The sequence below is a fragment of the Microplitis demolitor genome, chromosome 10, assembly GCF_026212275.2.
Source record: "Microplitis demolitor isolate Queensland-Clemson2020A chromosome 10, iyMicDemo2.1a, whole genome shotgun sequence".
NCBI lineage: Eukaryota > Metazoa > Arthropoda > Insecta > Hymenoptera > Braconidae > Microplitis > Microplitis demolitor.
Genome location: NC_068554.1, coordinates 4,967,196 through 4,981,524, shown reverse-complemented (window position 1 = coordinate 4,981,524; position 14,329 = coordinate 4,967,196). Strand labels below are relative to the sequence as shown.

Genomic DNA, 14,329 nt, shown 5'->3' with positions numbered 1-14,329 from the left:
TTGAAAATTTACTCTAAAGAAGTAAATAAAAAAAAGTCCACTTCTGATTCATTCCGAATTTACTCCGCAAATTTATTAGCATGCAATAATTTTTTTTAATTACCCATATTCTCCCATAACTAAATTTCATACGTCCAAATAAATAAATCATAATTTTTATCCGACATCTTTGGATTTTTTGTTTTTGTCATACGACCATTTTCCTTCGAGTTACAGCCTGCGGAAAATCACTTGGAAATTTGAATTTTTTTTAATGTCTATCAATTTCTATAACCAGTGTATTATCGAAAAATTTTTAAATTTTGAACTCTCACAATTTAATTCCCGGATACTTTTCGAAATTCCCTGATAATTCCCGATATTCCCGGTTTTCCAGTATTGTGGCCACCCTGATCCGGAAATAGTCAGAATAGCTCCCTAGGGCCTCAAAACTTTGACATCTGATGAAAACTCAATTTTCGAAAATCGTACCGAAACCAATAACTTCCCTTTTTTTTTAATTTACAATTTTCTTAGCGGGAAGTTAAAAAACGTAGACATCAAAAATTTCCAACCACTTTTCCTAAAAAAATTTCTACCTACAATAATTTTCCTCCGTATTTTAAAATAAAAATGCCCCATACATTTTTCATTAAAAATGATTCTCCCACCTGATACCAATTGTTTAAAAAGATATTTTTACTCAGCCTCTTAATTCGCGTATCCTCCCACGTAAATAAAATAAATTAGTAAAAGAAAAATAAAAAAAAATAGCATAATAACATTAAGTAAAGGTGTGAATAGACTTGATATAACAATCACTATATACGATTCTTTATCTTGAAAAATGTCTATTTTTTTCTTATCCAGCTTTGCTATTGTATCAAGATATTGTATGGAATGGAAGAGTCATCCTTTCTATACACTATAACGTATAATCCGATGTTAATCCGCGGTATCCGGAAGACTGTATAAGTGTACGTACGTGTACTTTATGTACACATTCCAATAGTACACCGATTTTTCCCTGACTTACGAGTATGACTTTCCTTAATAACTAAAACCAATTAAACTTAAATAACTAATAATCTTATTAACGTTAACAATTTAATTCATTTAAATTCAATGACTAAATTTATTTTGTTAATTCATTATTTATTATTATTATAATTACATATACAATATTTAGTAAAATTTATCATAAATATTACCGTTGACATTTAATATAATATATAAATTTATTAACTAAATAATTTATTTAATAATTAAATTTTCTATTAAATATATCAGATGTTATAATGATTAATTATTAATTTCAGTAATGATGTAAAAATATATTTAATAATTAACAAACACAACATCCGTTGCCGTGGTGTTTTGCTTTGCCACTTTTTGGAATAGCGAAACTCGGGCAACATTGATCGGATCTAATTAATAATTGGGAATTATTTAGAGACTCGCTGCTCTCCATGGAAGGACAAAAAGCGTTTATCAGTGCGATGTTGATGTCGTCACATGGCGTCGCTTCACGAGAAAATTCTGAAAATTTAATAATTCCTCGGTTACTTATACTATGAAAAAAAACAGGGGTAAGTCCAAGTGGTGTAAGTGTTAAAATTTTCGGTGTTAAATTTCAACACCGAAAGCGCTGTTAAAATAACACCGCCGAAGGTGTAAATATTCTTTACCGGTTTAAAAATATTTTTCAGTGCTGTAAATAAGGTACCGGCAGTAATAAGGCCTAGCTAAGGGAGATTTTGAATAGAATCGAAAATATTGCATTTAATTATCGAAATGTATCATTAATCTTTATTTCAATACATCAGCCATAAAATGTAGTGAAGTAATGGTAATTTTTACCATAAACAAACAAAAAATTATACTTTTACAAAAACCATACGAATAGGCCTTATTTTACTACGGTAGGGTAATAAGGTCTACGGGTTAAACAAACTGGAATAGTGTAACTATATTTAATAAAATTGATATTAGAGATGAATCATCACTTAAATTTAGCAACAATACTTTTTAAGAATCAGAAAACTAGATTGTTTTTTATAATTTCTTCTGCGCTACGACAGCATATGACGGATGATGAAATATAGAAGACAGGGAACGTGGTATCGGGGCTCTATAAATTTGTCGTAACATCTCTATGTAAGACCCTTCTTCTAGAGTAATCTTTAGCGGAAGCGGTTATTTTAAAAATCATTTCTGTCACTTAGGCCTTATTAGCCGCGGGTACCTTTTTTTTTTTTTTCTAATTTCTATATTTGGAATTTTTTTTTACACCGATTTAACACCAGTATTTTAACACCACCAAATCACACCGTCTACACCGGTGTTATTTCATTTTAACACCGCTCTTTTTACAATATATAAATATTTTTAGTATTTGAATTTTTTTTCAACAAATCAATTAAAAAAAAAATCCGCATGTAAAAAAAATAAAAAATCTACAGAGGCAATTTTTTCCATATTTTTTTTATAGTTTATCGTTTTTAAACAAATTAAAAAAATATTAAACGTCGGTTAACTTGAATATCATTTACTTAATACGACTGTATCATTTAAATTGTCGTTGATATGAATAATACTATATGAAGTTGTAGTATTACTTTTTAATTCTGTTCTACCGTGAACTCCCGCTGATTGTTCTCTAATTGGCAAACTGTCTCGGTGTAAACGAAAATGTTCTTCGGTATCGTTTAATAATGATCCAAATACATTTGACGGATTACAAACTGCTGTTGATGTTGTTGATGATGCTTCACTTACTGAATTTGAACGTAATTCTGTTTAATGAGCAAATATTATTATTATTATTATTTATTAAATTTGTTTTATTTATAATTAATAACATTAATTAACTATCACTTTTTTATTTATTATTTTTGTAATTAAAATTCCGGTTTCAAAAAAAATTGACTATAATGAACTTAAAAATTTTAAGTCCAGAATTTTGAGTCAATAATTTTGTAATTTAAAAAAATTTTTTTAACTTATAAGGAAAAAAAAACCTGAGTAACTTTGACTAGATTTTTTCGTCAAAAATTCGTTTAAACGTCGATAAAAAATAAATTATTTATTGTCTTGTCTCAAAATTCTATTTTTGGCGGCAATTAACTCTGCCAGGTTTAAATTACCCCGATTGACTGTAATTATAATAATATTTTTTTTTTTTAAATTTAAAAACTTTAAAAATTGCCGCCTAGAAGCTTCGAAATTTTCTTCAAAAAAATCTCAATAATAATAAAAATTTTTTTTGAAAATAACTTATTTATTAATTGTTAATTAATAATAAATTAATTAATAAATAATAACCTAACATATTAGGACTTTTGGTGGGTGTATTAGCTTCTGAACGACGCGCAACATCTTGAAATGTAATCGGCGAATAAATACGCCTTTCATCAGAGATTATTCCCGTGGAACCAAATGGTGTAGGAGAAGAAATTCGTGACCCAGGAGATTTATTAGATATATCAATATACGAATGACTGTCTGTTAATTTATTTGGTGATCCACAGCTGACACTGTTGTTATTTGACAATAACGAGCGTTTTTCCGTCGTGCGATTCATCCAGATTGGCGGCTCTTGTATTGTTATATTTTTGGTAACATTTGACCTCAATGGACGTTTTTCCAACCAGTACGTTTTCATTGATCCTGATAAAAATAATTTAAATACACGCAGATAAATTTGTAGTAAAAATTACCCTAAAAATTTGATACTGTCAGGGCATGTGGTGAATAATTAAATCTCTCCCATGCCCATTGCAAAATATACTGCTCGGTAGCATGTAAATGAAGTGTTACAGTACCAAACTTTATGGGTAATTTTTACCCAAAAATTATCTGCATGTACATTTAAATTAATCAAAATAATTTTAATTATGAAAATAACTTATTTATTTATTTTATAAATAATAATTTACCTTTGCCCTTGACCTGTATTTCACCGCGCTCCTTGACCTTATAAAACGGCGATAGTAACTCTTTAGTCGATTGTGATATATGAATTTGCATGGCCTCACTTGTGGCCTCCATGCGCGAGGCAGTGTTTACAGAGTCACCGAACAGGCAGTATCGCGGCATTTTTAGACCAACTATACCTGCTACCACTGCACCACTATGAATACCCACGCGTATTTGCAAATGCTCACCTTTCAAATAATTTAAAATTCATTTTTGGTAATTATATGCACCAATAGAGTAAAAATACCGTTTTTGGCCAATTTCGGATACTTCGATAATTCAAGGGGAACCGCTAGTGTGAAATATTTAAAAAGTCAATTTTTTTGCGTATTCCGATAGTCTATAGCTTCAAAAATAACATACTAAAATTTCCAGTGCATATCTCGAATAGTTTTTGAATTATGGCCATCTGAAGAGCAGCCGCTCATCGGTTCTCAAAAATACATTTTTCAAAATTGCTGCAGTTATAACTCGAAAACAAATCATTCGATTGATTTTTCGAATTACAGCTTCTTTTATATATTTCTCCATACCATGACCTCCAGTTTTTCGATCGAATAGAAAATGTAATTTTTGCAGGCCAAAAATCATCAAATTTTCGCGCGAAATTTGATACTGGTTTTAAAAATCCCGCCATTTTGGTAAATTTAAATTTTTATTTTTGATCGACAGTCATGGTACGGACAATACCCGTATGGAAAAACAATATATGGTTAAAATATATGAAATCATATATGTTTGCAACAAAAAAATATATGATATATTATATTGTATATTATAAAAAATCATATAGAGATTTTCGCCGATTCAATATAAAATTATATACAGTAGTAAATATATGTATTCCATATATGTAACTTATATGTTTTTTATATTAAGCCATGTATACATTTACATTTACCTTATAATATATTGTATTGATATATTTCTTTTTATATTCAAAAAATATAAAATTTTTATATGAAATAAAATACATGGTAGCATATAATTTATATTATATATGGCAGCATATATTTCCTTTGTTATATTTAAGCATATGTTTTATTCGGTGTATGTATATGTATATGGTATATTATATATTCGCTTCAAATTAACTAATTTCGAGAATTTTATTTGCAATTTAACGAGTATATTAAAATTTAGATCTAATTTAATTGGAGTGAATCATACAAATAAATAACTTTTTTTTCCATACACAATATAAATATATGTTTTTATATATGATCAGAATATATTTTTCATATGTGATAGAAATATATATTTTTATGTATGATAACAATATATAGTTTTTGTATATGACAAGAATATATATTTTCATACATGATGCAAATATATTTTTTGTATATGTTTGACATATATATTATATATATGCTAAACATATACGGGCTTGTATATGATGAATATTAATTATATTTTTTAATATAAAAAAAAATATATCAGAAAATATAGTTAAATTCGCTACACATATTTTCTGATATTTATCATATATTTTGACCATATATGTTATTTTCATATAGAAAACCTTCTAGTTTAATAAACTTTTTGGTTTTTTTGATTTCATGCACTGAAGGTCACTATCGCTGCAGTGGGGTGACTTTTTTTTGGAGCAGGAGATTGCGAATAACTCGCTGAATTATTAATATTTGGGTCCAAAAATTTAATCACGTATTTATTATATATCTACAAATATACCCGTAAAACATTGAAACATTCCATTCAGTAGTTTTCTTTAAAAAAATTCCAAAAAATCATCTTTTTTTCAGGTGGTCACACTAGCAGCTCCCCTTAAATGAAACAATTTTTTCCAAAAATAAATGAAGCCGTACTTCTACCTGATTACCAAATTTTTTTATATTTAAAATATACATAGGGGAGGTAAAATTTTTTTTGGCTTCACTCCCGACCCACTAAGACTTTGCCCTCAGGCCGAATAAATTTCGACACTGATTTTTTGTAGTAAAATAAAAGGAAAGATCTTTTTGCATTGGAAATTTTCGTTTTTCATATTTATTTTAAAGTAAATTACCAGTAGAACGATCTTTTAAATCAGTAATTGCTTCGACCATATCCAAGGCCATGTCACAAACACGGTCAGCATGATCTGTTTCTTTCGATGGTGCTCCTGATACCACCATATAAGCATCGCCTATTGTTTCTACCTAATAATTATTATGTCAAATTAATTAAAAGTGATAAATAAATATTAATTAATGTTCAAATTAATTAATTGAAACCTTATAAACACGATTACGTTCAGTGAGTGTATCAAAAAGTGAATACATGGCATTTAACATGGACACAACTTCCATGGGGGTCAATCTGCTACAAATTTCAGTGAATGTAACCACGTCGGAAAATAAAATCGATACATTATCGAACATCTACAATAATAATGATGTGAATAATTAATAAATTACTAATAGTAAATAAATAAATAAAAATATTTGAATTTACTTCACAAGTATCTATTGGATTTTCTCCATTTCTCAAACGGTCGGCAACTTGTTTGGGTATCATTTGATATAGTAACTCATCAGTACGACGCATTTCTTCGTCTAATTTACGCATTGACTCTTCAAGCTTTTTACTTTTAAGTTGCTCTTGATCTAGAGCTAATTTCAATTCAACAGACTGCTGAGTACCGGCTAACATTAAATCTCTGTATATAAATTTAATTAATTCTTTGATTAATAAATTAATTAAAAGAGACTGGAATACGAAGGTTCATCGAAGTAAGGAATTATATCTTATGTCTTCAGAAAAATTTCCGCGATTACTCTATTTCGGTAAAAAGTCAGTAAACTATCGGCAAATTACAGAAATTTCTTGTAAAGACCCAGAAATTCCCGTGATTAGTCTAAAGTAAGTGACCCCTCTATAGGCCAGTTAGGCGTATTTTTTTTTTCGAATTAAGAATTAAAGTATAAAAAACCAATTCACGTATAAAACAGTGATAGTATCTCGAAGCTTATACATTTACTAGTAAACTACTAGTAAATCACAAAAATTCCTGATGAAAACTTAGAAAATTTCTGCGATTACGCTATTTCGGTAAAAAGTCAGTAAACTATTGATAAGTTACAAAAATTTCTTATAGAAGCTCAGAAAGTTTCCGTGATTACTCTATTTCGGTAAAAAGTCAGTAAACTATCGGCAAATTACATAAATTAAAATTATATAAAAAATTGAATACTTTAGAAAAAAAAAAATTTCTAAAATTTCAAATCAAATATTAATATTTAGCTTGTTAAATAACTCTTATAACAAAAAATTATTATCACACAAATAATGAAGTTTACCTGCTGAAATCATGCATCGATAAATCATTGATATACAATCCAGTAGCTATCAATGCATTGAGATCTGGCATAACTGGCGTACCGAGATACATCATCATCCGCCAATTATCCATGTAAATCATCTGTCCCTTTAATCTCAAAGTTTTATCTTCAGGTAAATTTGAACTGTCGTCACTGAGAAACACCGCCTGTTTTTTGCGGTCCGCCGGACGTTCTGTCAAAACTGGCTCTACTGACACTAATTCGAATATGTTATTTGTTCTATTTAATATCTAAAATCACAGTAATTATTATTATTATTATTATTATAACCGTAAAATTTTAATAACTAATTTTTTAATTTGATAGTTGATATAAAATTTTAAAAAATTCATACCGACTGAAACTTAAAGGCAATTAATGGTCTCACTAAATCAAACCAGTGAGTTATTTTTTTTCCAACTAAATCGGGTAAAATTACTATCAAAGAATTACCGATACTTCTCACAACCATGTCGTATCTATAATATAATTTATTTATTAAATAATAACAGCAGTAATTATTTATATAAGCACATTACACACCAAGGGTGGAAAGTAGGAGATTCCAATCTTACCTGAGCCGAAGGCCAAGGTACACGGAAAAAAATGATGCTCAAAATTTTAATAATTTGTAGTTTATTTTCGACTTAAAATTAGTATATTCGATACTAATATCAAACCAGGATCATTATATATATTACAAAATGGCTATTATTTATATTTAAATTTGATACACATACAAGAGAAAAATTTTTAATTTCGTATATTAAAATTAATATGAAAAAGAATCGATAAATTGCTATCTACAGTTATTACTATTCAAATAAACATACAAAAATTTTAAAAATGAGCAACCGAAAAATTAGTAAACGTACATGTTAATATACAAAGATCTAGTATACGAATTTTTCATTTTATTATTTACCACTTATTCGATATATGTATATAATAAATTAATTGATAATAACGAATAAATAAAATTTTATATTAATTATTAGTCAATGGGATAGAATTTACAAAATAAGAGTTAAAAATTTAGGGTATTTTTATGAGCAAAAAAATCAGTATCTAGTATACTAATTTTTCATTTTATCATTTACCACTTGTTCGATTTATGTATATTGTAAATTAATTTATAATGATGAATAAATGATATTTTAAGCTAATAATTGATCAGTGATATCGAATTTATAAAATAAAAGTTTGTAACTTTTGGAATTTTCGGCTGGAAAAATCAGTATCTAAGATACCAATTTTTAATTTGACCAGTCATTACTTTTTAATAGATTATGCCATAAATTAATAAACTTTCACTAATAAGTCACGTATCTATACCTAAAAGTAATAATATTAACTTACTTTTTGAAATAATTGATAGTAATTTTTAGGAATCTACAAAAATTAGTAAACTACTTTGCATTAAGCACATAATAGTACTAATTATTGATAACAGATTCCACTTATTATTATTTATTAATTTTTAATATTCTGTTTTTTCCGTGTAGACGTAGAAAACTCACAGATTGGGACGTCCCATCTTTCCCCATGGCATTTATACTACTTTTCACCAGATCTGTACCTGAAAGTTTAAATTTTTGTCTCTGTGGGAAAAATAGCGCATGCGCTAATTTTTAACATTTGTTTCATCATAGAAAAGAACGACTTTCTTCCCTCTGCACAGAGCAGAAATTCAAATTTTCAGCACAGGTATGGTGAAAAAATATACATATGTAATTTTGAATTACTGTTACCCAAAAACGATGCAAAATGGAAATATTTCAAATAAAACCGATGCACCAATCGGTAAATGTTTTTCTTCACGGGTCATAGCAAGTGACGCAAAGGTGAATGCGCGGTTATCGAATGTCAATTGAAATGTAACATGGACTGTATCAAAAAGTACTTCTTCACGTATTAATTCGATAATTAATTCTTTATGGTAAAAATGTCGGGCCACTTCACGGATTTGCCCCATTGTATAGTAAACAAAACCACGTCTTTTACTTCTGTAGTGTAGTGTCAAACCTATTTAATAAAAAAAAAATTATTTGTTATAAAAATATATAATTATTCGTGCAGAATAATAAAGTTATAAGTTATTCAGGGTGCTCTCACTTTTATTTAAATTTTACCTTTTAGTAGAAGTGAGACACAAAAATTCAGCATAAATAAATGTAAGAGAGGCTGGGGTAAAATGAGCCATCGTTTATTACAAAAAAACAGTTTTTCTTTATTTTAAAATTTACAATTACGATTTGTAAAAAAATAATGGGGCAATTTGATCAGCCCGGATAGTGTGCGCGATTAAAATTTTTTTCTTTACAATCGCAGGTCATTTTACGCAGAAAAAAAAGATTTCTCGGTGCAGGAAATTTTTTCTCACGCCAAGAAAATTTTCGTTTTTAAATCATAGTGCAAAAAATTTCTTAGAGCCAGTAAAAATTTGCTGGGGACGAATAAAAATTTTTGGCGCCAAAAAATTCGTTTTTTTTCTGTAAGCCTCAGAATAAATTTTTTCGAGTTTTCGATAGAACGATTTAGAAAAAATATTTTAGTTTATATTTCATCTTACTAGCAAAATTATAAATTAAAAATAAAATTATACCTTGACGTGTTTCATTTTCACAAATAAATGAAGGCGCACGCATACGTGGGTAGGAAAATTTTAGATACTCATGAAGATTGTCAAGACCATTTAGAAAGTCACGTACATGGCGTCCCAATACTGATAACACTCTATCGTAACCATATTGACCAACGAAACTCACAAAGTGTACTCCCATTTGATCGAAAAATTCATTTTCTGAGATCCCGAGTATCTAAAAAAATTTAAATAATAAATTAATTACTAATTACTAGTATTTATAATCTGTAATAAATCTTGTGACTGATGACGTACAGCAACAGATTTTTTAGCCAACCGCGGGATTAAATTCTCTGGGTAAACCTGATGAACGCTAAAACTGGGCTGATCAACAGACGCGAGTCTTCTTATTTCTTCCCATTTTTCTTCTCCATATTTTTGACGAATAAATTCTGACATATTTTCTAATATTAATCCATACATTTTGTCGCATTAATTTTTCTTAAATTAAAAAAAAAAATTACTTTTCAAATAAATATTAAATTTTTTAAAAATTAACCCACGTAAAAAAATTTTCCAAAAATATTGCGCATGGAAAAATTTCAACTTTCCAATAATTCATTTCAAATTTAAAAATTTTAAACCAGAATTAAGAATAAATTTGTACTTTTTTAAAAATTTATTTAGTCAAAAATTTTTCAAAAAATACTAGACCAAATTGTTGTCAATTTCAAATTTAAAATAAAGAAAAAAAAAAACGAAATTTAAAATTCTGCATTGTCATGAAATTGAAAATTTCCCATACGGAAAATTTTTGAATAAAAATTATTTTTAAATTTACTGAGACACAGAAATTTTGAAGGTTTCTTACCTACTTAATATAAATAAAAATCTCCAGTCTATAAAATAAATTTTTTTAATTGTCTTGGAATTTTTTAAAAATTCACAGCAACTAAAAAAAATTAATTACCAATAAATAATAAAATAACTGCAGCAAATTAAATAAATAAAAAAAAAAAAACCAAAAAATTGTATAAATATTAATAAAAAAAAATTAAATAATGCAGGTAAAAGTTTATTATTAGCACACTTGTAAGTATTGTCACGTTCGCGCACTCAACCACGAATACATTATAAAATAAAACTAGAATCAATTTTGCAGCTCTGTTCTTCAGGAGCAAGGACTTAAAATTTATACCATTTACCTAATCTTCAAAAGTAACTTTTATCCATTAAATTAAAATCACTCACTAAAATAAATATCCAAATATAAATAACAACATTCAATTAAATAATTCAATAAATGATAATTAACATAAATTTTCTTTAAATAATTTAATTGAAAAAAAAAGCAGTAATTATCGTTAAATTTAAATAGATTCTTACCTTACAGCCAAATTACAAATTATATCGTTAGTTATTATCTAAAAACACGCAACCCTATTTTCTCACGATTAGTAAACACGCACTAATTTTTAATTGTTTTATAATTACTATTAATTTTTTATTTATTTGAAGTTTACGTTTAAAATATTTAAATAAATTTTTTTTTATTTTTCTTTTTTAATTAACTTTTTAAATTTATAATTAATAAATAAATATTATAATTTGGAGGTCTTTAAGTGCACAAACTTCTTCTTACAAATGCGTTATATTTCGTCTTTCTATAAATAATAAGAAAACGCAACTAAACGAACGAGGACCGTAGTGGAGTCACTAAAAAAATATCCTGAAATAAATATCCAGTGCAATTTATTATTTCTCATAATATTATATATACATATATATATATATATATATATATATATATATATATATATATATATATATTTATATATTTATATACTTTTTTTTTATTTTTAAGTACAAAAAAAAATTGATGTCTATTATTTTTAAAAGTAATTATTAAAAATTTTTATATAATTTATTTAGTTTTTATTTTTTATTATTTATTATTATTTTTATTTTTTTTATATACGCTGTGATTTTATAAAATTACAGTACAAGGCCCGCGTTAGGACCACAGTCTGCAGTTTTCTTGACGAGCGGGTTTCCTATTCACCAGACAAAACGTACACCTGCGTCACGATTTACGCACAAGGTCTACAACGGTGACACACATGTCCATGCACTTTTTCGTTGTACTTAATGTATTAAAAAATATATATATTTATATATATATATATATATATATATATATATATATATATATATATATATATATATATTTATATATATATATATATATATATATATGCAGCAGTAAGTAATAAATAACAACAATAAATAGATATATAATTATGATAACTGATAAAATTTTGTTCAATATTATTTGCAAGCCTGTTAGTATTTTTACTATCGTACCGATAATTAAAAAAAAAAAAAACGTGTTTTTATAAAAATTAATTGTATGAAAATATTAACGACCTACATTTTTAGCTGAATGTGTGTTAGTTATATTGGAAGTTAATTAAATTTTAATTTTAAATAATTTACCTGAGTATTTTGCTCAATGTCTTTATCAATTTTTTTTTATTATCATCAATTTGTTGTGCTTTGATTTCATTTAATGGAGCCTAATTCGCGTGTCCATTTATGTCTTCAAAAGTATAATTAATTAATTAATCAATTATTTTCGGCATTAATTGTAATTTTATTAGATGCATATTAATAGATTCAATCCATTTAATTTTATCATCTGATCTATTCATTATCAATTTAATTATTCACAATTTCACCTGAAAAAATAAAAAAAATTAATTTATTTATTTGTTTATTGTACAGAAAAAAAATAATTTTTTGGCGTAAAAAATTTTTATTCGCCTCAAAAAAATTTTTCATTTTCTTCAAGAAATTTTTCTATTATAAATTGAAAATTAAAATTTTTTGCTTCAAGAAATTTTTTTTAGTTTTCAAAATTTTCGTCTTTAATTCATAGTACAAAATATTTTTTTTCTGTATACATATTTTGTAAATAAATAAAATAAGAGAAAAAATTAATAACATATATAGAAGCAACAAGTAACAAAAGTAATAAATTTACGCGCGCAAAGTGAGACAATAAGTTTTAAACAAAGTAATTAATTTACAATCCAGATAATAATTAAATATAATTAATAATAATAACAAATTACTTACTGAAAAGAGAACCCGATTTTGGATAATTCAATGATCCATATGCTGTAATTTGCATTTAAATATCAGTAATTTCGAGTGAGTGGAATACTATTCAACACGTTATACTTGAGCTTTGATATCCTTGACTTGTACTCTCTCTGATAAAGGAAGTGTCGGGGGATAGACAACGCGCAAGTCCTCCTACACCCCAACGAATATGTTTTCTGTCTTATAGAATAAAAAAAAATAAAAAAAAAAAATAACCGAGAGGGAGTCACGCACGAAATTGATTTTATATAAAAAAAAAAATATATACATATATGTATTAGAAACAAAACTAATGTTACGATAACTCCCACTATTTTTATTTGTCACGCACAAAGTATACTGTCATTATTCTATAAATATAATTTAATTATATATATATCGCTTTATACATATTTATTATTTAATCAAATTATTTGTTAATTATATTTAATAGGACTTTGATTTTTTTTCAGATAAATTGATAAAGTTTTGATTAAATAAAAAAATTTTTGCTAATTTAGTTTTATTAAAATTAATATTTTAATTTTTTATTAATTATTGATACAGAAAAAAATTAATGACAATATATATATATATATTAGGGATGTATAAATAAATTATCATCTGATTCTTATTTGAAAAACGAATCGAATAATTAAAATTTTGAATAATTCCAAAAATTTGATTTGTAAATTTTTGAAAAAATTAAAAATATGAAATTACTCAGCATTTTTTTGATATTTCTCAGGGGAAAAAATTAAGATTTGATTAAATCATCTAGGATCTGATAATTTCAATTTTTTTTCAGTAGATCTTGAAAAATTACTTTTAGAATAAAATTTTGAATTTTCAGTTTAAAAAATTGGGTTTTTTTAAAATAATCTTCTGAATGTACTCATGGTATAAAATTAAAAAATTTTTTATACCAAATTACTCATTACAATAACAAATAAGTAAATTCAATAAATCTCTAATTTATCATTGATATTTTATTTAAAAAATTTAACAAAAATTGACAGCCAAATTCAAAAAATGTTTTACACCATTACCACCCTTACGAGTAATTAAAATTAATTATCCAATCCTATGTTGATAATAAAACAATTTTTCAAATATTTAAATTCCAATAAAAAATTAAAAAACCCGCGCGAATTTTAAATTTAACTTTAACAAAATTCAAATCTCCCGCCAATTATAACTTCCAACAAACTCCACAGATTGGTTAAAAAAAATTATCTGACAGCTAAAAATAGACCAATTAAACACAACAATGCACTTAGTTCAACATTATCTTAATTATTAACACAAATAAACACACATTCAT

General features: G+C 26.1%; 1 protein-coding gene across 1 annotated transcript; it reads right to left on the bottom strand.

Moving 5' to 3' along the window:
• Positions 1-1,310: 1,310 nt before the first annotated feature.
• Positions 1,311-11,272, bottom strand: LOC103580340 (soluble guanylate cyclase 88E). The gene is made up of 14 exons (XM_014439835.2): positions 11,248-11,272; positions 10,733-10,813; positions 10,177-10,362; positions 9,883-10,096; positions 9,029-9,302; positions 7,633-7,756; positions 7,257-7,528; positions 6,412-6,616; positions 6,192-6,338; positions 5,984-6,116; positions 3,918-4,145; positions 3,304-3,648; positions 2,598-2,774; positions 1,311-1,518 (listed from the first exon to the last, which is right to left on the bottom strand). The coding sequence occupies exons 3-14, from the start codon at positions 10,342-10,344 to the stop codon at positions 1,325-1,327; spliced, it is 2,481 nt and encodes an 826-aa protein (XP_014295321.2). The 5' UTR covers positions 10,345-10,362; positions 10,733-10,813; positions 11,248-11,272; the 3' UTR covers positions 1,311-1,324.
• Positions 11,273-14,329: the final 3,057 nt, after the last annotated feature.